A 26549-nucleotide genomic window follows, 5' to 3' on the forward strand; every position below is an offset into this window, starting at 1 on the left:
GGAGAAGAGGCCGGCGGCGGGGAGGAAGAAAGCCGGACTCCTCCGCTGGCAAAAGAGCTACACACACATAGCGGAGGAGTCCGGCGAGAAGACCCCCGAAGACGGAAGACCCCCGGCTGTGCAATAAAATACTTTTTCTCTGTGTTGTGTGTTTTATTGTACTTTATTTCACAGGTGAATGGGTAGGGGTACATTGTACCCCATACTCATTCACATAGGGTGGGGGGCCGGTATCCGGGGGCCCCCTTATTAAAGGGGGCTCCCGGATTCCGATAAGCCCCCCGCCCGCAGACCCCGACAACCAACGGCCAGGGTTGTCGGGAAGAGGCCCTTGTCCTCATCAACATGGGGACAAGGTGCTTTGGGGTGGGGGGGCCGCACGCCCCCCCTCCCCCAAGGCACCCCCCCATGTTGAGGGCACGCGGCCTGGTACGGCTCAGGAGGGGGGGGGCCGCCCGCTCGTCCCCACCCCCTTTCCTGGCCGGCCGGGTAGCGTGCTCGGATAAGGGTCTGGTGTGGATCTGGGGGGGACCCCCACGCCGTTTTTTCGGCGTAGGGGGTTCCCCTTGGAATCCATACCAGACCTAAGGGCCTGGTATGCTCTCGGAGGGGGAACCCACGCCAAATTTTTTTCAGAAATTTGCCGTGGAGTTCCCTCTTGAGAGCTGATAATTCTGTCAAAGTCGCCTCCGTATAGACAGAGATCCGACTTGGAGGCGACCTCCATTGAAATCAATGGGTACCGGTCGCCTACAAGTCGGATAGAAGTAGTACAGGAACCTTTTTTGAAGTCGGAGCGACTTCAGTAGTGTGCATTAACACGGCTCTCATTCACTTACATTGATTTTTAAATGTTGTCCGACCTGAGGCGACCTGAGGCGACTAGGGGCGACCTGAAGTCGGATCAGGAGTTGCCCCTGTGTGAATGGGCTCTTAGTGTAAAGAAAATGGAGGAGATGTCCATGTCAGCCTGTGATTTATCTATACAGTTGTGTTCATAAGTGTACATACCCTGGCATAATTTATGATTTCTTGGCCATTTTACAAACAATATGAATGATAACACAAAAACATTTCTTTCACTCATGGCTAGTGTTTGGTTGAAGCCATTTATTATCAATCAACTGTGTTTATGATTTTTAAATCATATTGGCAACAGAAACCCAAACGACCCTGATTAAACGTTTACATACCCTGGTGATTTTGACCTAATAACATGCACACAAGTTGACACAAAGGGCTTGGAATGGCTATTAAAAGTAACCCTTATCACCTGTGATATGTTTGCTTGTAATTCGTGTGTGTGTATAAGAGCTCAGTGCGTTTCTGGACTCCTGACAGACCCTCGATCTTTCATCCAGTGCTGCACTGACGTTTCTGGATTCTAAGTCATGGGAAAAGCAAAAGAATTGTCAAAGGATCTGTGGGAAAAGGTAGTTGAACTGTATAAAACAAGAGAGAGACAGTGTTCAAACTCTAATTAAGAAGTGGAAAATGAGGGGTCCTGTTTAAACCAAACCACGGTCAGGTAGACCAACTAAGATTTCATCCACAACAGCCAGGAAAAATTGTTCGGGAAGCAAAGAAAAACCCACAAATAACTTCAGGTGAAATATAGGACTCTCTGAAAACATGTGGTGTGGCTGTTTCAAGATGCACAATAAGGAGACACTTGAAGAAAGATGGGCTACATGGTCGAGTCACCAGCAGAAAGCCATTACTACGCAAATGCCACAGAATATCCTGCTTACAATATGCCAAACAGCACAGAGACAAGCCTCAAATCTTCGGGCACAAAGTAATTTGGAGTGATGAGACCACAATTTAGCTTTTTGGCCACAACCATAAACGCTACATTTGGAGAGGAGTCAACAAGGCCTATGATGAAAAGTACGGAGGTGGATCACTGATGTTTTGGGGATGTGTGAGCTACAGTCACAGGAAATTTGGTTAAAATGGATGGCAAGACGAATCCAGTATATTATCAAAAAATACTGGAGGAACATTTGCATTCATCAGCCAGGAAGCTGCGCATGGGACGTACTTTGACATGCCAACACGATAATGATCCAAAACACAAGGCCAAGTTGACCTGTCATTGGCTAGAGCAGTATAAAGTGAAGGTTCTGGAGTGGCCATCTCAGTCTCCTGACCTCAATATCATTGAGCCACTATGGGGAGATCTCAAACATGCAGTTCATGCAAGACGGCCCAAGAATTTACAGGAATGGGAGGCTTTTTGCCAAGAGGAATGGACAGCTTTACCATCTGAGAAGATAAAGAGCCTCATCCACAAATACCACAAAAGACAAGTTGCCATTGATGTTAAAGGGGGTAATACATGGTATTAACCCCCCTGACGGTCTTTCCGAGTCTGGCTCGGGGTGGAATTTTTGTACCATTAGCGGTAATCCCGAGCCAGACTCAGGACTGCATCGCTGGATCCAGGAGGAGGTTTATTTACCTTCTCCCTCGGATCCAGCGTTGTCTCCCCGCTGTACGAGCGAGCCGTGCCTCGCTCGATCTATCACGGAGCCGATCTCCGTGCCCTGCGAGCGTTGCGACGCATGGGGACAGAGAATGGCGCCAAATTAAAAAAGTGAAACAGACAGTATACATATAGTATAATGTAATCTTACAGATTACATTGCTGTATGTAAATATTTCACATCCCCTTTGTCCCTAGTGGTCTGTCCAGTGCCCTGCATGCAGTTTTATATAATAAAAACTGTTCTTTATGCCTGGAAACTGGAGATTGTCCATAGCAACCAAACTGTCATTTTACATCAAAAATGGTTTTAGACTAGCTAGAAAACAGCGATAATAAATTGTAATCACTTGCAGAATTGAGCGATAGTGATTTGTGGGGAGATCCGTCATCAAATACTGAAAAGTAATGACAGTGACAATTCTGCAACTGAGCAAATTTCAGTGTTTTTGATTTGATTACATTATTGAATAATTTTTATTATTGTTATATTATTATTTGGTACAATTATTTATAGTTATTTATTATATTATAATTTATGATTTCATTTTTCAAACTTTATCATACCCGGGATGTCTGCTAGACTCTGGTTTGGGCAGATTTAAGAGAGTTATTCCTAAGAATTACAGGACTACAATATAAAACGCCAAATTTTCATGCAAAATAATGGTACCGCTTTTAGCACCGAAAATCCGAAATAATCGTACCGCCAGGGAGGTTAAGAACTGAGGTATGTAAACTTTTTGATCAGGGTAATTTGGGTAGTTTCTGTTGTGATTATGATTTAAAAAGAGTAAACACAATTGATTGATAATAAATGGCTTCAGCCAAACACTAACCATGAGTGAAGGAAAAGTTTTTGTGTTATCATTCATATTCTCCAGAAAAATGGCCAAGAAATCATAAATTCTGCCAGGGTATGTAAACTTATGAGCACAACTGTATATAGAAAGCATGGAACTATTCAGGACCATGATAGCTCCATACTTGCCACCGTAATCTACAGCAGCAGCTATAACTATACTAGTCTACAGCATATGACCTTACCTCTTGTAATCCCTTCTTCACACTAGTTATATATTGAATATTTTTCTACACTGGGCAGAAAATGTTGTGTTCCACAGTCATCTCGTTTGTCTTCCAGATCCAATTACTATACCTGCAGTGTGATAAAGTCAGAAAACTTCATGCATAACGTCAGTTTTATAACAGTTGTTTCTTGACAAGCTGCTCGTTTACAAAGCGCTGCCGAAAAGGCCAGCTTTTTAATGATGTTCCTTAGGATGTTTTAAAAAATAATGACCATGCTGCTTTTTAAAAATTACTGAGACCTAACATGTTCATCTCATTTTACACCAGCTATTTTGTTTCTTTGGAGGGCTTTGTATTTCTTCATAGTTGTATTTCTGAACCACAGGAAATGCACACAATATAAATGACTACCAGTGTTCAAACTCATGAAACTGGTCCCCCATCACCACACGTTATAACCATTAACCAATGAGTAATTACTCATATGTTGTAATTGTTCAGTATCATTTAATTTTACCATATTTTATTTATTTAGAATATTTGTATGCAATGAACTGTCAAAAACCAACACTTGTTGGTTAATATATTGTCTTTGGCAATGCATTACTTTCTTATGGTTACGTATTCATGTTTCTTTAATGCACTCCCTCTTCCACCTACAAAATCGCCCTTCTCCTCTTATTATTAATTTATACAGTGATAAAAATTTTTAAATAATCATGTTACTAAATACCCAAATCTATGGTCAGGTGTGTTGTTGGACCTAAAGTCCTCTATCTTCCAGTCTACAGAGGTGAATGCTTTCTATTGGCTATCCACTGACAGGATCCTCTAGGGCTCCAAAAAACCTCACTGCATGTTGATGCCACAACAAGGGGACTGATCAGTGGCAGGCACCAACTGCAGTGTTGGATCACCGATGTCCACTTCAGGAAAAAGTGCCAGAGAGGGAAACATGATAAGTTAAAGCCTAAGTGCAGCCAAAATCAAAAACAGGAAAATAACATGGAACATAACATACAGTCAGTAGGATGTGACTGTGTCAATGGTGCTGATTCTCCTTCTGTTAGTAGTAATCTTCCTCCGTACATGCCCCCCCATCCCTGATGCCATGATATTAAAGTGTGACAAGCGTTATTACAAGTAAGGGTCCGTCAAAGGCTCTCATCAAGGAAACACGCCTATGCCCCTCTTTTCCATCAGTTTTGACATTTATGGAAGTTTCTAAGAATGGAACAGGATCTAAGAATGGAGGATGGACTGAATAATTGATAGTGCTGAATTCTTCATCCACAGACCCTGTTCCATTCATAGAAGCTGTCTGTAATTTATATCCCCTGTGCTGAATTTTCTGTTTATGGCTGACATTAGGCTTTGAATGAGGGTGTCAAGGGCTCTTTAAGAAAACCTTTTTTTGAATAGGTGGGAACGTGTTGGGAGGGATAGATGGATGGATGGATAGATGGAGGCTTAGATGTGTCTGGAAATTAGCTTTAAAGGGACCCTGTGCTAGGAGTTATGAAGGTTGCCAAGTATACATAGGGGGAGATTTACTTAAACTGGAGAGTGCAAAATCTGGTGCAATTCTGCATAGAAACCAATCAGCGTCCAGGTTTTATTGCCAAACCTTAATTCAACAAGTTGATGTTAGAAACTGATTGGCTACCATGCACAGCTGCACCAGATTATGAGTGCTTCAGTTTTAGTAAATCTCCCTCTACTCTCTGTATATAAAGCAAGTTGTAAGAGGCATGTAGAGGAAGACGTCATATAGTATACAATACAAACCACAAGGGAAAATATATGTGGGGGAAATCCTCAGTGGACACCTAAGTAGACCGAATCCCAGATGACAATTCACATTTTTGCAGAATCCCAACTGACTTGCAGTATTTTTAAGAGAAAATTGGGGAAATATGAGAACAAAAAAAAAGCCCAAATACAATTCCTGGCAAAACCTTTTATTGCTTTTAGGCTGCATTTATCATTGAAAATGTATTCCAAGGGGGAATAATTCATTAATCCCTTTCAAACAATATCTATGAATCTAGTTTTATAGCTGCTATTTTTTTTTTCTTTTTAAATATCCATTATTGTGTTTCTGTGTAACAGCTATAAATACAGTCTCACAAAGGCATTGATAAACTGATACATAATAAAAAGGTCATTTTTAACAAGCGTTTAATGTAAATCCATAGAATAACACCGTGTTTGGGTTAGCAATTATCTCCACACAGTAGTGATTGTAGATGGAGTTGGTAAAATAATCTTCTGTGCACCCCGTATAAATACATTCCTCCTGAATGTAATCCGATGAGCATGGAAGAATTTAAACATCTGTTTAACAAGTGCTTATTTCTGAGCTGCTTCTCAGCTACTGCAGGCTCTGCTTTTAACCTCAGAGTCAACCACAAAACATGCTGAAAACAAGCATGGACACTGTGCAAATCACTAAATGTGGAAAACACATTTCACCTCCTCTTCTGGAGTCAAAAAAGTGATACAAATGTGAAACGGGCCAAAAGCTGGATTGTGCTGTTTTCTTTTTCTCCTTGAAATACTCTTTTATAATAAAGATGGGTCAAAGACAATAACATATGGGGTGGGGAGGCGAATGTGAAATTGCATTTAAAGTGACCTTTGTTGCAATTTAAAAAAAACAGAAGCCAGCAGCTTCTTGCAAAGCTAACTATTTATATATACAGTAGGGTGTTTTAATTTCTAATGGAAAAAAATAAAATGTAATTTTTTTGCAGACTTTGCTTACGCCCCGAGTCTGAGTGATGTAAAAGATATATATATGCTAAATTTCAAGAAGTTTGGGTAATATTTAGAGGTTGCACACTTTGATCTGCTTTGTAAAAGTAGGAAAAAAATAAGATTTTTCAATGTTAATTACTTTTATTGGGAAAACTAGAAATCACAGTCTTAAAATACTATTAAAACTATACACTAAGCCCTTGTACACACGGTCGGAGATTCCGATGGAATGTGTCCTATCGGACCGTTTTCCAACTTGTCCATAAAATTTTCCGACAAAATGCTCCGATCAGACATACTCCGATCAACTTTGTCCGACCGTGTGTATGCAACAGTTTTGGATAAAATCCGTCGGACAAAATCCAACGGATTTGGTTGTCAGAATGTCCGACCGTGTGTACAAGGACTGAGAGTAATAGGTAATATGTCTTTATTATCTTTGTTTTATTAGTAACAAAATGGCTCAGGTCTTTTCCTTCAAAAAACATTTTTTTTACCCTCTAATCGATCACCAGGCTGGTGATCTTGATCTCCCAATATTACAGTATATATATATATATACTGTATACATTTGAACGGTTATTTGAACCTATACACATCTAATACTGGTCACCCACATGATGCAAGATACACAGTGCACTATGGGTATTCAAAAGGAAGCATGGAGCATAATAAGGAACTGCTCTGATTGAAATTTGCAGCCATCTGAAAGAATGGGAAAATAATATAAGGAGTCACCACTCTGACAGAATGACTTTTGTGTAGCTTTCAGCATAAGCCAATACATTTGTAATCAACTGCCTTTTTTTCAGCAAAGCAGATGTGGATATCCTGGAAGAAAGTGAAGCGGTGCCTGGGGCTCCATCTGCTGGCTGAAATGGAGTTATAAAAAAATCTATATGTAATATCACATTTTTACCTAACCCTTTTTTTTTTTTTTTTTTTTTTTTAGCCCTGTGCCAATAAACAAAGCAGCTATTTACAGATTTAATCATACATGTCATTTTAACCAAAGTGTTTTTTAGGTTTAGACAGAAAGGGGAAGATTTGGAACTTCTGTGGTGCATTTATTGCTGTCTATTGCTCCATAAGTGAGATTTCTCTGCACTTTTGTGTCTTGAGACACAACAAGCAGTAAGTGGAAATACCACAAAAATTAAAGAAAATCTCCCCTTACACAGTTGTTACTGGAACAGATATCCCCAACTCAAGATTACCCCTTACTTCCTGTTCCAGAGATAAATGTACAATTCTAGATTTGCCATCACTTTGTTTCCCAGGAACAACAGACACCAGGATAAGCCGGTCACAGGACAAACAAAGGGGATGACTCTTTCCATCAGGGACACGGCAATAAAAACCTGGCAGGGACTCTAACCATCCCCTCACTCTATTCAAAAGCTAGATAAAACATTTTGGCTGGATTTTTGCTATACGCTAATGTTGATCACACATGCAGCTCCATTCTGACCCAGGCCAGGATGGGGGGTGGCTGCCCTGGGCACTGTGGTGCCATGTGTAATGGTGGGGGTGCCACAAGGAAATTAAGGGGAGGAGATTTGTGTTGGGTGGGGGAAATTTTAGAGTAGCGGGGGGTAAGAATTTGTTCTAGGCAGGAAATTTTTTGGAGGGGGGGGTGCTGGGAGGGGTGATTTGGGGGATTTATGTTGGGAGGGGGAAGGAGGACTTACATAGTCACATAGTTAGTAAGGCTGAATAAAGACACCAGTCCATTCAGTTCAACCTGAGTGAGTGTCTACAATTGTCCCTATCCCTGTACATTGCACACTCACATCGTGACCCTACCCTCAAGGAGCCCACAATCCAAGGTCCCCATGCATATACTAGGGCCAAGTAGCCTACCTGCATGTCTTTGGTGTGTGGGAGGGGGCATGCGGGCTCCAGGTGGGGGGTGTCATGGTTGGGATTTGAACCAGTTTTGCTGCTAGGTGAGAGCCCTAACCACTACACCACTGTGCCGCCCCAAGGACTTGTGCTAGGAGGAGGGATTTGGGGTGTTTGCAACAGAAGAGGCGACATGGTAGAGGGGGGATTTTTGTGGGGGGGGAGGGCTTTGTACCAGTAGATATGATTGGGGGTATTTGTGCTAGGAGAGGAAATGTGTGTGTGCGTGCGGGGGGGTCTCTCTGTGCTAGGAGAGGTGATATGTGCTGGGAGGGGTCATTTGGAGTAGGGGGATCTGTAATGGGGGGAGCTAATTTGAGGAGAAGAGAATTTGTGCTGGAAGCAGTGATTTTTTTTTTGGAGAGGGGGTGTGTGCTGGGGGGATTTGGATAAAGAGAGGATTTGAGCTAGTGGGGGGGGGGGGATTTCAGCAGGGGGTGGATTTGTCCTCGTCGGAGGGGTAATGTATGCTTAGAGGGTAAGCATGCAGATTAGTGCTCACATTTTTTTTTCAGGGGGGGGGGGGATTTTTCTGACACAAATGCTCATACATCTTGGCATGTTCACCCTCTAGATGACCTTGTCCCGCAACTGTTCTGACTACAAAGGACTATCCTACAATCATACCTATGGAGGACCCTTTAAAATGTCCTGAAAGCTATGGAAAACACAACAAAAACTTGAGAATGACAATCTGTCCACATCATTGAGATTTTCTACAGCCAGCCGGGGCAGAAAAGAGCTAATTTTATATTTCAATGCATGCTGGCACATTTGATTGAAATAATAAGTTTTCTTTGATTAGTGGATGTATATTTACCAAATGCTCCACTTTTCAGATTCTGGAATGGTTATCTCTGTTTCTTAAATGGCAAGAAGAATGCAGCATCTCATTTTAAATTGTAAATCTATTTATATGCTAATGTCTCTGTGTTCCTTGCCACAAATAGCACCGGTGGTGTTAGACAATTTAATCACATACATGGATTAGGCAGCAATGGGCTATGAATCAAATTTTTTTACTCCGGTATTTTTTTTTTTTTTATATGAGCCTAAACTGTGTAATTTGCTTGTTCTACCAATCACTGGGGTGACTGTATTTTCCTTACTGAACATGGGCTGAATTATTATCTAAAATGGCTTTCCCGTTGTGATTCAATATTCAAATTTTCATATTGATTACCACTGGAATTGCAATTCTCCTTGCTTGGGATTTTTTTGGTTTGACAACCTGTACAGCTTTTCTGCTAAATTAAACTTAAAGTGCTGTAAATAAAAAAGGAGGGGGCAAAACCTTTTTCATTACTTTTAAAATGATTTAACCACTTAACTTGACCCTCGGAAGGTTTAACCCTTTCATGACCAGGCCATTTTTTGCAATCCGGCACTGTGTTACGTTAACTGACAACTGCGCGGTCATGCAACGCTGTACCCAAATAACATTGATGCACTCTTTCCCACAAATAGGTTTCTTTTAGTGCCATTTGATCACCTTTGCGTTTTTTATTTTTTGCGCTAGCAACAAAAAAGACTGACAATTTTGAAAAAGAAAACAATATTTTTTACTTTCAGCTATAAAACATATCCAAGAAAAAAAAATTAAAAGGTCAACATTCTTTATGAATTTGGGCCAATATGTGTTCTGCTACATAATTTGGGTAAAAAAAAAAAAATCCCAATAAACGGATATTGATTGGTTTGCCCAAAAGTTATAGTGTCTACAGACTATGGGATATATATACTGGAATCTTTATTTATTTATTTTTTACTACTAATGGCAGCAATCAGCAAATTATAGTGGGACTCTGATATTGCGGTGGACATTCATACACTAACTGACACTTTTTGGGAACCAGTGACACTAATACGATGATGATCAGTACTATAAAATTTGCACTGTCACCATACTAATGACACTGGCTAGGAAGGGGTTAAATATCTAGGGTGATCAAAGGGTTAAATATGTGCCTAGCCAGTGTTTTGGTGTACTGCTGTATGTGCTTTTACTAAGAGAAGTCATGAATTTTATTCCCTGCTTTGGTAGGACATTGATCTGCCTTGTTTACATAGGCAAGGTTTTGTCCTGTGTGAATTCCTAATTATCGGCGGGTGCCTGGATGTAATCCTTTGGTAATCCGTTGGGGTAATCCGCGTATGTGTCCCCTATCGTTCCCGCAATATATGTATGTTATACGGTCAGCAAGCGGTTAAATTAAGTATCATAAAACATACTTACAAAAGCTGTACGACTATATTATTATTATTACGCAGGATTTATATAGCGCCAACAGCTTGCGCAGCGCTTTACAACATGAAGGCAGGCATTACAGTTACAATATCATTCAATATAGGAGGAATCAGTGGGCCCTGCCCGTTAGAGGTTACAATCTAGAAGGCAGGGTTAAGTGATACAAAGGTAATAACAGGGGGCATGAGCTGATGGAAAAAAGCAAAATACAGTTGTTAGGTGTGGGCAGGATAGGCTTCTCTGAAGAGGAGGGTTTTCAGGGATCGTCTAAAAGCTAACAGAGTAGAAGATAATCGGACAGATTGGGGTAAGGAGTTCCATAGGATGGGAAAAAAGCTCTGGGAAAGTCATGGTGGTGAGCATGGGAGGAGGTGACAAGAGAGCTAGACAGCAGGAGGTCTTAGGAGGAAAAAGGGAACACGTAGGTTGGTATTTTGAAACTAGGGTAGTAGCTGGAGGTTGAGTTGTGGATGGCTTTGTAAGTAGTTGTTAGTATTTAGAATTCTAATTTATTTGGTGAGCGGAAGCCAATGGATTGACAGAGAGAAGTAGCAGACACACAGTGTAGGTAAGGTGGATGAGTCTGGCAGCGGTGTTTATGATGGACTGAAGGGGGGATAGCCTATGTAAAGGCAACCCAATGAGAAGGAAGTTGCAGTAGTTGAGGTGAGAGATGACCAGAGAGTGAATTAAGAGCTTTGTGGTGTTGTTGGTTAGAAAGGGGCGTACTTTGGAGATGTTGCCAAGGTTGAGGCGGCAAAGGAGTTTTGCCCTCAAAACACATCAGCTTGTTTGCTTGTTATTAATTGAAGTCTGGTTCCATCTGAAGCATCTGTATGCATCATATTCTCTCATAATTCAGGATTCTCTCCCTGTCTTCATGTATGAGTGCCTGGGCAACCAATCACCAAGCACCAGAACTTATGAGAGAAAAGTGGGTCAGTCATACAGGAAAGGTGAATATACAATACACTTTAAAGGTCCTGCATGGACAAAGCAAAGGTTTACTTTAAACATAACATGCACAGTGGCTCATGCCGCGTACACATGACCGCACTTTTCAACAGACTTGGTCCGGCAGACAATCCGACGGACTTTGCAGCTGAGATCCTTTCAAATGAACGGACTTGGCCACACACGATCACTCCAAAAGTCAGACGGATTCGAACATGATGACGTAGAATAAGGAAGTTCATAGCCAGTAGCCAATAGCTGCCCTAGCGTCGGTTTTAGTCCGTCAGACTAACAGACGACCGGATTTTTCGACTGGACTCAAGTCTGTCGGAAAGATTTGAAGCCAGTTTTATTTCTAGGTCCGCTGGACTTTTGGGAAGAAAAAGTCTGCTGGAGCCCACACACGATCGAATTGTCCGACAGACTCTGGTCCGCCGGACCAAGTCTGCCGGAAAGTCCGATCGCGTGTACGCGGCATTAGTGGTAGGAAATTCTACCTTACAGCACTGGGGTCCATCAGATCGAGTCTTGATTAGGATGCTATCTGTATAGAATTTGCATGTTCGCCCATGTTTTTTGAAGTGTGGGTTTCCTCCTCCATCAGCAGGGTAATTGGCTTTTGTCTAAAACTGGCCTTAGTATGATATTCTGTTCAGCGCGCCTGAGATAACTGTCTTACCATCTGCCCCAACAGCATATAAAGCACTTTGAGTCTTCAGAGAGAAAAGCGATATATAAATATTAAATAAATATTAATTAAAAAAAAGCTTGATATATTAGCTTCCTTTTGCTGCTGAAGTTATCCTCCCAAAATATGAAAAACAAGAGACTACACCTTCAACGCAAAAAATGATCACATTAAAAAATCTGAAGTATTTAATCTATTCTTGAAAATAATAATAAATAATTACTCCAAGCCTTTAGAAATAACCTCTAATATGTCTTCTATTTGTAACCTATGTTTACTAGACTGGATGAGAATAAGCCTATTGCACAATACATAGCTCTGTTTACTCATTTGCTTCAATCAGTGGGATTTCAGATTTGAAGTAAGGGAATATTGAAATCCTGTCTTCTCTATTTGCTCAAGTCTTTGTCATACTACTCATTCATTACAATGATAGCGGTACAGATTGTTTGTACAGCTACCTTATTCCCCTTGAAATAAAGCAATATTTGTTTTGTAAAACTTCAATTCGGTGTCACCTTGATTGCTTTTTTAATAAGTAAATAATTTCAAATTATTTTTTGTTTCTTTTTTTTTCTTTTAGAATTATCAGGATGAGGTTAGGTAAGTGATTCTGCTGCTAATGACAAATTGACTGTGGCAAGATAGCTTAGGAGAATGGCAGAATCACTAAAGCCTCGTATACCCTTAGATTTTCGGATGACCAAACGTTCGTTTTTTGTGGCATGCTAGTCTCATGTCAAAAGTGAAGAGGTTACTCACAATAAGAACATTTCCATACGACAAAATACAATGTCAGAAGTGACGTCATGTGGTGAATAGTTTTGTATGTATTCTTTTGTTTCCGAGCATGCGTAGTCTTGCTCTTACAATTTTTTTTCGGACGAAAACCATACTAATGCGACGAAAATTGGACAATGAGTTCACATCCGCCAAAAATGTTATAGTCTGCACATCCAGGTCGTCATACGAATCTTTCCATCTGATTTTCGTATCGTGTGTACGGGCCTTTAAAGACCACTTGTCTGTTCCTATGGAATTGCTACCATCGCTAGTGGTTGAGATTAAGCAATGCTTGGAGCCAGCAAGTGAGTGATTTCATAGACGTAAAGCATCCATCTGACATCAGTTTTACATTTCAGAGTTTGTGCTCTTTAAACTAAAACTTCAGTCAAGAGGCTAAATACACAATTTATAGCAGATACAAAGTAGAAAGGTGGGGTGCAATGGGCATATCAAGGATGCATCATGGCACAAAATTACTAACAAAGCAAATCCAACACAAAAGACAGACTTTTCAGTTGCTACGGGAATACACATGCAATCTTTTTTTCTTAAAAATTGAGGAGGAATACACACCCTACAAACTTTATTTCTACAAAGATTCAAATGAAAGCATCACTCGCCATAATTATACAAACCAGACATGTCAGGGACAAAGCTGTAGAGAAGTTTAAAGCAGGGTTAGGTTCTAAAACAATATTCCACGCTTTGAACATCTCACAGAGCTCTGTTCAATCCATCATCCAAAATCGATTCGATCCATCGGACCTTTGCTGCCGAAAAGTCCAGCTGTGTGTACACGGCATTAGAAGAACTATTTCCTCTATGTATTATTACCCGCCAAACTTACCATCACTAGACACTGGAAGGAGGAGCTAGTACCCAACCCATCCGTCATAGCTACTATCCAGACTCATACAAGGTACAGTGTAGCGCTAAAAAAAAATTCAATTAAAATACAACAGAAATAAAGTTCATATAAATGATTTGTGTGATTTAAACTCCCAAAGAAGAAAAAATCCTTCTGTGTCAGTCCAGAGAAGAAGAGAGAAGAGGGACCATTACCAGCACCCGACATCACTGACTCTTACCATCAGTGCAATTTAACCATGCACATAAAACACGATCCTTGACAATCAGATCCCCCCCACCCCCGTCTCTTCCTTATCCTGACTCAGCAATCCAATCCAGAATATATCATCAGATGGTACATATATAGATTTTAACTCCACCACACTCCAACAGATATATCCTCAATAATAATAAAATTCTTTACATTTGATATAAGTGCAATTCTTTATTTTATTAAAATATTTCGACAATATTACACTATGGCGATTCCTCTTGTTTATGCATGTGTTTGGCAATGAGCGGTGTGGCCGTAGGAATATACTAACTACTGGAACAGAGTGCTTAAAGGGATACATCCTCCATGCAGTTCATGTCCAGAGGGAGCGATTTAACAGTGGCGATAATAGATCTCTGAGATGGGATCAGTATAGCTGGTAAGTGTCAGTATTGTCGGTGGTGGAAAGTCCCTTTCTGCAACTTTGGTGACACTCTTTTTATTGGTGTGGTGTGAAAAATCACGGTGGAGACGACAAGCAGAAACGTTGTCTAGTGGGAAATGGACTAATATCTTGAACATTTGCATATATATATTTTTGTTATTTTTCCGGATTTTTGTATTTATTTATATGTTTTTTGCACGATCAATTTATTTATATTTATAACACATTGGATTGAATCACTATAGCGCAGATTCCTTGAAAAAACTAATAATTCAATGGCCACATGCGGGAATGAAAAAAACAATCTCATTGCGCAAATACCAAAAAAAATCCGAACAGTCTTTATTCACAAGTTCTAATGAAAATACACTCACATTTTGTGTGAAGTTTTACCAGCATAAAGATAGGAATGTGACCAGCACTTCCTAGCACAAAAAAATGGAAGCCACTCCCGCACTCCTCCGCATGTCACTAGTCCCTCATACACCCAACGTTTCGATACGATTGTGCAACTTCAGGGGCATGGCTAAGGCATATATCATAGCCAAGGAAGAGACGGGGGGATCTGATTGTCAAGGATCGTGCTTTATGTGCATGGTTAAATTGCACTGATGGTAAGAGTCAGTGTTGTCGGGTGCTGGTGATGGTTCCTCTTCTCTCTTCTCTTGACTGACACAGAAGGATTTTTTCTTCTTTTGGAGTTTAAATCACACAAATCATTTATATGAACTTTATTTCTGTTGTATTTTAATTGAATTTTTTTAGCGCTAAACTGTACCTTGTATATATCTTGTATTGTGTCCAGCAGTATTGTGTTAGCTGCTGTTTTTTTAATTTTTTTTTGCTTTTAGCGCAACAAATGTATTTTTTCATTACTATCCAGACTCATTACTCCTATGAAAGACTAACCGCTCTTAGAGAAAATTCACTGGCACTGTTTGAAAAAGATTGGCAACCATGGCTTACATGGTACAACAAATAATCTGTTAATATATGTAACCATTTTCGCTACAGGACGCAATATACTTATTTTCAGTCCTTGCACTGTTCTCTATGTTATAATAATTGTATTCATAGCTTGACTTTTATTCCATAGTTGTGTTGCCCCGCGAGACTACCCCTGTTTTGTTTTCACTCTTATGCCGCATACAGACGATTGGAATTTCCGACAACCAAACTGTGGATTTATTTCCGACAGATCTTGGCTCAAACTTGTCTTGCATACACACGGTCACACAAATGTTTTCGGAAATTCCAATCGGCAAGAACGCGCTGACGTACAAAATGTACGACGGGACTAGAAAAAGGAAGTTCAATAGCCAGTGCGGCTCTTCTGCTTGATTCCGAGCAGAATTTTGTGCGTCGGAATTGTGTACACATGATCGGAATTTCTGACAACGGATTTTGTTGGTGGAAAATTTGAGATCCAGCTCTCAAATTTTTGTTGTCGAAATTGCGACAGAAAATGTCCGATGGAGCCTACACGCGGTCGGAATTTCCGACAACAAGCTCATATTGAACATTTGTTGTCAGAAATTCCGACCGTGTGTACGCGGCATTACATTTCTATTTCGTCCTTCAATTGAAGGTCTTTGTATCTTTATAAAACTTCAATAAAAACTATTGAAAATGTTTTGGGACTTAATGGTATATATATATACCGTATATACTCGAGTATAGGCCGACCCGAATATAAGCCGAGGCCCCCAATTTACCCCCAAAAAAACTGGCAAACTTATTGACTCGTGTATAAGCCGAGGGTGAGACATGCCTGTCCATCCCTGTGTGTGTGTCCGTCCATCCCTGTGTGTCCGTCCATCCCTGTGTGTCCGTCCATCCCTGTGTGTCCGTCCATCCATCCCTGTGTGTGTGTGTGTCCATCCATCCATCCATCCCTGTGTGTGTGTGTCTCCATCCATCCATCCATCCATCCCTGTGTGTGTGTGTCTCCATCCATCCATCCCTGTGTGTGTGTGTCTCCATCCATCCATCCATCCATCCATCCGTGTGTGTGTGTGTGTGTGTGTGTGTGTGTGTGTGTGTGTGTGTGTGTGTGTGTGTGTCCAGCCTACCTGTGTCCCGAGCCTTTGTCCCGAGCCTCCGTCCCGTGCCTTGCCTCCTTGCCTCCGTCCCGTGCCGTGCCTTGCCGCCGTGCCGCCGTGCCTTGCCTCCGTCCCGTGTCGTGCCTTGCCTTGCCTCCGTCCCGTCCCGTGCCGTGCCTTGCCTTGCCTCCGTCCCGTGCCCTCTTCGTCGGCGCCTCGGCGGCCATTGTAAAATTCAAAAGCCTCCGCCTTCGCCTGTGATAGGCGGAACACTGAATTTCCCAGCAGCCTGTGTTCCGCCTATCACGGACATCGTATCATCCTCGTCCGTAGTACGAGGATGATACGATGTCCGTGATAGGCGGAACACAGGCTGCTGGGAAATTCAGTGTTCCGCCTATCACAGGCGAAGGCGGAGCCGGAGGCGCGGCTTTTGAATGATAGAATGGCCGCTGTCTGTCTGCTCGACACGCTGATCGAGCGGGCAGACAGCGATGACTCGAGTATAAGCCGAGGGGGGCACTTTCAGCCTCAAAAAAGAGGCTGAAAATCTCGGCTTATACTCGAGTATATACGGTATATATATATATATATATATATACAGCAATCCATACACAATTATACTTTTCGCATAAAATGATCCCCGATTTCACGAATTAAAGTGGTTGTAACCCTAAAAAAAAAGAACTAAGATCCTGTTTCGTTAAGGCATGCAGTATAGCACAGTGCTTGTGCTATGTCATTTTTCCCTTCCTATCTTGTAAAAAACCTGGTTGATCCTGGCAGTGTCCCTCTGCCTCTGCTCTCCACGAAAATCATGGCTGCTAAGCCCTAAATACCATGGTCAGTTTATGTGCCTTTGTCATCGACTGCTATGCTCTGACAGTCTCTCCCCGCTTTCCATCTCTTCTTGTCATCATGAGAGCTCCTCCTGCTGCTATTCAGCGGCATAATGCAGAAAATATACAAGTATCGTCTCCGGGCAGGCTGCCATTCGCTACAGTGGATTTGTTTTTAAAAATTAATACACTAAATACATTTTGTCACACTGAAGCTGTGCGGTCACGTGATCCCCCTGTGCTTGCCAGCCCCGATCTATGGAGAGAAGCGGGAGGGGCCTGAAATCTCCCTATGCTGGCCGGTTGACATCACAGGGGAATCTTGGCCCCTCCATCTTCTCTCCATAGATCGGGGTAGGCCAGCACAGGGAGATCACAGCTGTGGTGTGACAAAATGTATTTAGCCTTTTCATTTTTAGAAAACAAATAGTCACATAGGGGGTTTATTTACTAAAGGCAAATCCACATTGCACTACAAGTGCACTTGGAAGTGCAGTAGCTGTAGATCTGAGGGGAAGTTCTGAAATGAGGGGAAGCTCTGCTGATTTTATCATCCAATCATGTACAAGCAAAAAGGCTGTTTTTATTTGTCTTGCATGTCCCCTCTGATCTACAGCGACTGCTCTTCCAAGTGCACTTGTAGTGCAAAGTGGATTTGCCTTTAGTAAATTAACCCTATAGTGACTTTGCAATCACTTTCAATCTTGGTGATGGAACAATGAAATTGTAATGATGTACCATGTCAAATCATTGGGCGCTTGTGACAATGTCATCCAGCGCTCAGGGCAAAGATGCCAAACTGCGCCCCCCTTTCCCTTAGGGTTAGGCTCAGGGTGCCCCCTACCCCTGCAATATACCATTGCGCCAGGGGCAGCCGCCCCTCCTGCCCACCCCTTGTCCTGGCCCTGCTTGAAATCAAGCAGAAGGAGCTGGACTGGCTATTGAACTTCCTTTTTCTCAGCTCGACGTACGTCTTGTACATCACCGCATTCCCACGTTTCGGATTGTAGGCCAACATTTGTGTGACCATGTGTATGCAAGACAAATTTGAGCCAACAACCTTCAAACAAAAATCCACAGATTTGTTGGCTGAAAAAACAATTGTGTGTACGTGGCAATAGACTTCTATGAGTCCTAAGGCTCAAGATGCTTGGAGAGAAATTATCCCCAGTAGGGCAACAGACAAGAAATAAAAAAAAGACAGTGCTTCCAATCACTCTAAGCAAAATTAGGAAAAATTTTAGGCAGGAGTTATATGGCAAATGGCATTTTCAGAAGAAGAGGTCAGCTCTGTCTCAGCAGAAGATTCCTAAAATAAGAATAATTAATGAAATGTGTGAGCATAAGGGTACAGCTCTATTATTCATTTCTGGAGACAAAATGTGGCGTTTCACTTCAACGAGCAACTATAAAAGATTGCAATGACACAATTATTTTATGAGGCTGATCACATTCAGGTCTACAAGATATTAATAAGACATTTGATTCCTTTCAAAACTATTTTGTGACATCCCTTTGATTCTTTAGAATAATTCACAACATAAATAATTTGCTGATGGGCTCTGAAAATAGATGTATTTTTAGTTCTAGTGAATGGAAACGACAGGTTCTCACTATCAAATGCCACAGGAGATAGAAAAAAAGGTCAGGACTGCCATGCACTGTGTGTCTCTGGGAACATCTGCTCTGTTCAGGCTGGTTCTGTTATCAGCCATCAGGTTATATATTCACATCTGCTTTCATCCACGGGAAGAAAGGCAAAGATCTTGTGAGATGCTGCAGCTCAGTACTGCAGATCATATCCATAAAGCAGCTGTTCATTTACAACTTTGGATGGATTTTCCTGGCTGGTCTGGCACCCCCAGACAAGCCGGAGTCTGAGCACCCCCCCACCCCTCACCCCTCGCTCTACTGGCGTCTAAATGATTGGTTATGAGAATGCCCGTTTGCAGCCCACACATCTAGTCTGTAGGCACCGTAGCGCTCATATTTTGTGCCTTGTATGGGTACAGGCAAGAAATGTTTTGAAATTTGCTGTACATATTAAATCCACCATTGAACCTTTATATTTTGAGGCAGGCATGCAAACATAGCTCTCCATTATCTCCCATTTGAAGAACTTGTCTCTCTTTGGATGAGGTTTCCAAACTTTGAAGTGCAAAGGCAATAACGTATTTTTTTGTGAACATAAATATTTGTGACAAAAAAAAAGGCCCTCCTTACATCAGGGCCCCCAACACATTCCCCCTTACATTTAGGTCCCCATCATAGTTCTCCTTAAATCAGAATCCCCCTTACATTAAGATCTCCTTCAGAATCCCCCTTACATTAGGATCTCCCTCAGAATCCCCCTTACATTAGGATCTCCTTCAAAATCCCCCTTACATTAGGATCTCCTTCAGCATCCCCCTTACATTAGGATCTCCTTCAGCATCCCCGTTACATTAGGATCTCCTTCAAACCCCCCCCCCCTTACATTAGGATCTCCTTCAGCATCCTCCTACATTATGATCTCCTTCAGAATCCCCCTTACATTAGGATCTCCTTCAGAATCCCCCTTACATTAGGATCTCCTTCAGAATCCCCTTACATTAGGATCTGCTTCAAAATCCCCCCTTACATTAGGATCTCCCTCAGAATCCCCCTTACATTAGGATCTCCTTCAGAATACCCCTTACATTAGGATCTCCCTCAGAATCCCCCTTACATTAGGATCTCCTTCAGAATCCCCCTTACATTGGGATCTCCTTCAAAACCCCCCTTACATTAGGATCTCCTTCAGCATCCCCCTTACATTAGGATCTCCTTCAGAATCCCCCTTACATTAGGATCTCCTTCAGAATACCCCTTACATTAGGATCTCCTTCAGAATACCCCTTACATTGGGATCTCCTTCAAAACCCCCCTTACATTAGGATCTCCTTCAGAATCCCTCTTACGTTAGGGTCCTCATCAGAATTCCACTTACATCAGAGCTCCCTTAGATCAGAGATTTGCTTATTATCAGGGTCCCATCAAAGTCCTCCCTTCTATCAGGGTAACCGTCAGAGCTCCCTTACATCCGGGGTCCATCAGAGTTCCCCCTTACAGCAGAGTCTTCCCTTATATCAGAGTCAGAATCAGAGCTCCACTTACATCAGTGTCTCCATCAGCCCCCCCCCCCCCCATATCGGAGTCCCCAGCGGAGTCCCTCTTACATTATGGTCCCCATCAAAGTTCGTTCTCCCCTTATATCGGAGTCTCCATCAGAGTTCCACTTACATCAGTGTCCCCATCAGACACCCCCATTTTCTTTCTGGCTGTTTCTGGGTGCTGGATTTCTGGTCTCTTGATTGGGGGAATGAAGTCATCCTGCGCACGTGGGAGTCCGTCATTCATTCGGCACAGCCCGAGTGTTCTGGGAATGCCCAATAAGCTGTGCATGCTCAGCATGCATTCAGTAGAAGACTGAGGGCAGGAAGGTACATTTTTGTTATTGCAGAAGAAACATTGAATGTCTCTTCTGCAATAAAGACCTACCTGCTCACAATTTTTTTATGATTTGTTTAGTTCCGCTTTAAATAAAAAAAACATTATACCACACTAAACCTTTCATGCAACCTCCAAATTGTGTCTTCTTAGAGGCATTAGCATTGAACATGCAGAGCTAAACAGATAATCCCTTGTCCCTTCTTGCTTAATAATAAACACAGGAATTATTAGTTGGGCAAGGCCACGGCTTTATTGAATTACAGGATATAAAAATTCAATCAATAAAGCAACAACATCGAAATTCAAGGCTAACAGGGAAGAAACTTGAAAGTCACAGAGGAGCTGTGAGCACCCAATTAGCATTATGGAGCATTAAGGCCTCAAATTATTGCGTTTGTTACTTTGAAAAGTGAATATAAAGGAAAAGTAGTGCTGAAAGAATGTGTGGGTTTAACATATCCGTTTTTGCATATTATTTCTTTATGATTCGCGTAGCTGTGAATGTGGCATGGCAGGGGGGTTGGGGGGGGGGGGGGGGGGTTTGGGGTTGTTCCTGTTTCTAACCTAAGAAAGTTGGGAGATATGTGTAAATCGTATTCAGTACATATTTAGCTTTTTAATGCTATTAAAGTAGAACTACAGTCAAAATGTGTTTCTTTCACTTTGGATAGAGCAAAGGAGGGTTATAACTCCTGTCAGATTTTTGTCCCTATATGGAGATTTCCCTTCACTTCCTGTCCCACAGCCAAACAGGAAGTGAGTAGGAATCCAAGCAAATAAAAGGTAATTTATTGGGGCCCCTAAGGTCACCGGAACAGGTGTCCCCATTGAAAGATTTCCTCTCTATTACTTTTCTGGGGACAACCATAAATTGGAGACTTTCTTTTATTTTCACTTTTAATGATAATGTTAAACTAGACAAATAGTGAGGGTGAATCTCCATAGCACAGACACCAATACAAACCTAAAAGATGTTCTAATTAATCTCCAATCCCAAACTAAACAAAAAAAATTAAAAATTGCCTTTAGTTATACTTGAATGCTTGCACTTTGTCTTAGTAGTAGCCATAATTTCCAAATAATTGAAATGTATGTTGATTTTTGACTTTGATGTTGGTAGATTTGGTTATCTGCTGTATTTAGTGAGAACGTTTCTAGCTGCTATGGGGTGTCTGCTATGACAATGAGATGCTGTGTCTTTTGATGCTATGAGCTGCTATAGTACAGGGACATTTTCTCTAAATAATGGAATGGCAGTTGGCGACAGATGTGTAGACCCTGAATTTAGTGTTCCATGTCTTATGTTGACATCAGTGACTACAGCTTCATTTTCTAGGGGGTTATGTCAGTTATATTTAGTACTTTCTCAGTCTGGTGTTTGGGGGACATGGGGGGGGAGAAAAAGTTAAAGTAAAAATGGTAAATACAGTACATGGGACCATGGATTATCATCTAATGTATATTTTTCTTTCTTTATATGCAGGTTATTCTGATACTCACCAAGTTTTACCATGCCGACACGGGGAAAGTTCTGGAGAGCTCTTTATGGAGGTAGGACTGGTTACATTACTATTACTTCTTTTTTTCTCATTTAATTTCTTTTTAAATTTTTAACAAAACAGAAATAAAATCATTCTAATGCCGCGTACACACGGTCGGATCTTCCGACGGAAAATGTTTGAAGGGGCTTTTTGTCAGAAATTCCGACCGTTTGCAGGCTCCATCAGACATTTTCCATTGGAATTTCCAACACACAATTTGAGATCTGGATCTCAAATTTTCTGACAACAAAATCTGTTCCGATTGTGTGTACACAATTCCAACACACAAAGTTCTATGCATGCTCGGAATCAAGCAGAAGAGCCGCACTGGCTATTGAACTTCATTTTTCTCGGCTTGTCGTACGTCACCGCGTTCTTGACCTTTGGAATTTCCGACAACATTGTGTGACCGTGTGTATGCAAGACAAGTTTGAGCCAACATCTGTCGGAAAAAATCCCATGGATTTTGTTGTCGGAATGTCCGATCGCGTGTACGTGGCATTAGTCTTTTGTGTAGATCTTACTTAAAGTGGAAGTCAAGTGGCACAGCTGAGTAGTGAAACTACGAGTGCATACTTTGAAATTCTTAAAATACTTATAAAATGAAAGCATTAGAGAATACCATAACTTTGCAAACATCCTTCTGGTCAGCTTCCTATTTCAAAAGATGCAGCCTAGGTGACATAACTCTGAGAGAAGGTTTAGATGGTATGGGGTGGTACCATACTATCTATCAGCAAATAATCAGAGGATGGAGTGGATAGGTGCTGGTGCCAGTGGAGGGCTCCAGGCACTGAAAGCCAAGGATCTATTTATTGTGATGCCTCAACCACAGTCCCTAAGAACTGTTACTTGATCAAGACAGAGATTTAGGGCCTAAAACCATACAACAATGCTAGCTACAGAGTGACAACATGGTAAGGTATGGCAATTAGACATAAGGATTGATACAGATACAAAAAAGCCTTGACTTCCACTTTAACTACATTTTGATTTTATATATGTGTATTTTTGTTTTGTATGTACACTGATATGTAGTTCATATGTATGGAAAATGAAGCATAACGTAAGAGTTCATCATAGTAGAACTTTATTGCACTCTGGAAAGATAAAGAACGCTAAATTTCTAATGTGACCTCACCACTAGACGAATTGCTAATATAGGTCTGTGAAACATGGGAGCATTATACCTCCAACAAAACTGACTACTGGACATGATCATAATACTCTCCTTTTACTCCGTGCTATCTCAACTTTCTTAAAGAGGTTCTTCATTCTGACAAAAAAGTTAATTATCAGCAGCTACAAATAGTGTAATAATGAAAGGACTCTTACCTCTGCAAGGATCCAGCGCTGTCCTTACCTGGGCCAATCCTTCGCTGGTCTTCAGGTCCCTACCACTGATATTTTTTTTTTGTTTTTGTAACAGATAATTTTTATTGAGTGTTTTGAATTGTATAAAAAACACAGAAGAAATTAAAAGATTCATGGCACATAAAAAAAAAAAAAAAAAAACAGTAACGTTAGCCCAAATTTTTTTGTATAATGTGAAAGATTTTACGCCGTGGGAATCGTGGTCTTTTTATTCTAAGCAAAAAAATTGTGATTCTTATTTTGGCCAGAATTGTGCAGCTCTACTCTCTATCTATACACATCAAAGTGAGCATGTGCAGCCTGACTCCATAGCCTCTGTTTCATCAGGAAATTATCAGGGGACAGTGGAAGGAGGGGAGAATTTGTGCATACTAGATCAAACAGACTTTTACACAATGCAGAGGAATAACCCCTTAGGATTCACAGGGAGTATATACTGCATATACAGACTGATTTGACTGTTTTGGGTTTAGTAACACTTTAAACCCATAAGATGGCAGACACTAGATATAAAGGGGAAGCATCACAGTGTTAAATCTCTAGCCCCCACCCAAGCAGCCCAATTTATTTTTCAAATTTCTTAGGGCAAATTTGGCCCATATAGGTAAGCTTACAGAAAGTAGAGCTGGATTGATTTTAAACCTCTAAAGAAGAACAGTATGGGGTTTCTGTAAATTCCATTTGGATAGAACTGTCTTCTTGGCATAGAAAGCAAACAATTTCTTATGGGAGGCAGTGGCTACGGTGTCACAAATACCCAGGAGTAGGATTAAGAAAACTACTGCAATGGTTACCCCCCCCCCCCCCCATACTGTATTGATATCAGTCAAGCACTGGCGTGTCTACTGCAGGATGCCGGATGTGACTCCTTGTAGCTTCATAGATGGCTCCCCACTGCACATTTGCGAGTCACGCTGTGCTATGTGAATGGACCCTAAGCCTCCTGGGACCTGTAACGTGTCTCAGAAGGTTGAGGGCGGTGGTAGGGGAGAACTTCTGCTGCAATTCCAGAAAAGTTGGGAGTAGGTACCTGACAAATCCCAAAAAGGAAAAGAAATGTTCCAAAAGTGGAAGGTGGGGGGGGGGGCAATAAAGAGGAACTTACCATTCTAGGTGAAGTTCTGCTTTAACATGGAGGAACCCTTGAAATAACTTTACAGCTCACAGTAGCTTACCATTATGGTCACTGCCAAGAATGTTCCTTGCATTCATGGTCATTGGAAATCCCCCTCCCCCTCAGTTATCTACAGTAAATTGGTCATTGTTGTCAGTAAATACTCACCTGAGAGGCAGGAATTGCTTATTGCTCAAGGAACCCTTAGCCGGAGGAACCCTAGTTTAGAACTGCTCTAGCTGTATACAGATATAGATCACTATACCTTCAATATAATCTGTCTGCTGGCATGATCATAATGCAGTTATAATACATAATATTCACATGTAGAATATAATTCCTCCAACATGACTGTCTACTTGCATGATCATAAGGCAGTTTTATTACATACTGCAGAATTCAGAATATAATATCTCAACCTTCTCCCCTGGCATGAACATAATACAGATATATTAAATTATATACAGACATAGAATATAATACCACCACTGTGATATCATGTGAGGTTGGGGGGGGGGGGGGGGGGGTTGGCGCTGCATAGAGAGTGTCTACCTACAAGCTGGCAGGAGCACTGGAAGAGGGGAAATTTTTGTTTGGGGAGCATTTCGTCTTGCAAAGAGAATTTATGCTTGGGGGTAATCATGCATAATAGTGCTGACATTTTTTTGGAAGAGAGGGAGGGGATTTTTGCTGTCACTAAATTCTCATACATTTTGGGAAGGGGGGGGGGTGCCATTGGGCATCTTTGCCCTGGGCGCTAGATGACCTTGTCCCAGGTGGCACTGCCCCCAACATGACCTGCCCACTGCATATAATCAAGATGCAAGTGTATGAGACAATATACAGACTTAAAACATGATACCTCCAACATGACCTGCCCAAGGCATATAATCATGACACAATTGTATTAGACAATATGCAGACTTAGAATATGAAACCTCTAGTATGACCTGACCACTAAATAGATAAAATAATAATAGTAATAATATAACTCTGATGTTTTATCAGATTGAATGCTTTCTGTTTTCTTTATGAAATAAGAGGTATGAGTACGTGTTGTTTTTCTGTGCGATAAACTGATCATTTCAAGGGTGAGCCTTTGAAGAAGGCCTAGGGAAAACTCTGAACTATTGTTTCATTCCATTACTGTTAGTCTGAGACTGGTCCATGGCTCAGCGGTAAATGTAGACCTCTTGAGAGTATCATATGTTTTAAGTCTTGATGGCCTTCCATCTTTGGTTGCTTTAGCCCTGATACTGCCCATTATCCCATGTCATGGGGATTTTACACTATTTCATGCAGAACATTGATAGCAGATGTAGCAGGCCATTCATAGAACGCACTGTTGCAGGCTGAGAAGTCGTAGGAAAGGGAAAGGCAGGTACACAGAGGAGAGACACTGGCACACCAATGTCAGCTTTTCACAGGTTCAAGCCTTCTATTCCTCATAAACATGCATTCTATTTATGGTCCTGGGGCTCCATAGCCTTGTAGCTATGATTTGTTTATGTGTTGAGAGTTATAACAAATGCAAACACATGTTCAAAAATATTTTACTGACATGGAGTGGATAATTTTAGATTTGATTTTTTTTCTGTGTATGACAGTAGTTTTCTGAAGATTATAAAACAATACAGTAGATGAAAAATTTACATTGTTTTATTAATTATACCAAATTATATTGTTCTGTTGTGTTAAAAAATATGTAAACCCAAGTTTTATATCATGTGTTTCCTTTACATGCACCGTATTAAAAAAAATATCTTGTTCTCTTTGTATTGCTTCCTTTGTGTGAACTA

At 41.2% G+C, this 26549-nt stretch overlaps 1 protein-coding gene across 2 annotated transcripts in view; it reads left to right on the forward strand.

The window, feature by feature from the left end:
- The window catches only part of SORCS2 (sortilin related VPS10 domain containing receptor 2), a 1283650-nt gene that overhangs the window by 385955 nt on the left and 871146 nt on the right, over positions 1 to 26549 (forward strand). For both annotated transcript variants that reach the window (XM_077477839.1, XM_077477840.1), the window contains exon 2: positions 22205 to 22272. In XM_077477839.1, the coding sequence (XP_077333965.1) occupies positions 22205 to 22272 (68 nt within the window). The remainder of the gene's footprint in view (positions 1 to 22204; positions 22273 to 26549) is intronic.

The sequence above is a fragment of the Lithobates pipiens genome, unplaced genomic scaffold (genome assembly GCF_037356315.1).
Source record: "Lithobates pipiens isolate NorthernLeopardFrog02 unplaced genomic scaffold, aLitPip1_a1.2 Scaffold_13, whole genome shotgun sequence".
NCBI lineage: Eukaryota > Metazoa > Chordata > Amphibia > Anura > Ranidae > Lithobates > Lithobates pipiens.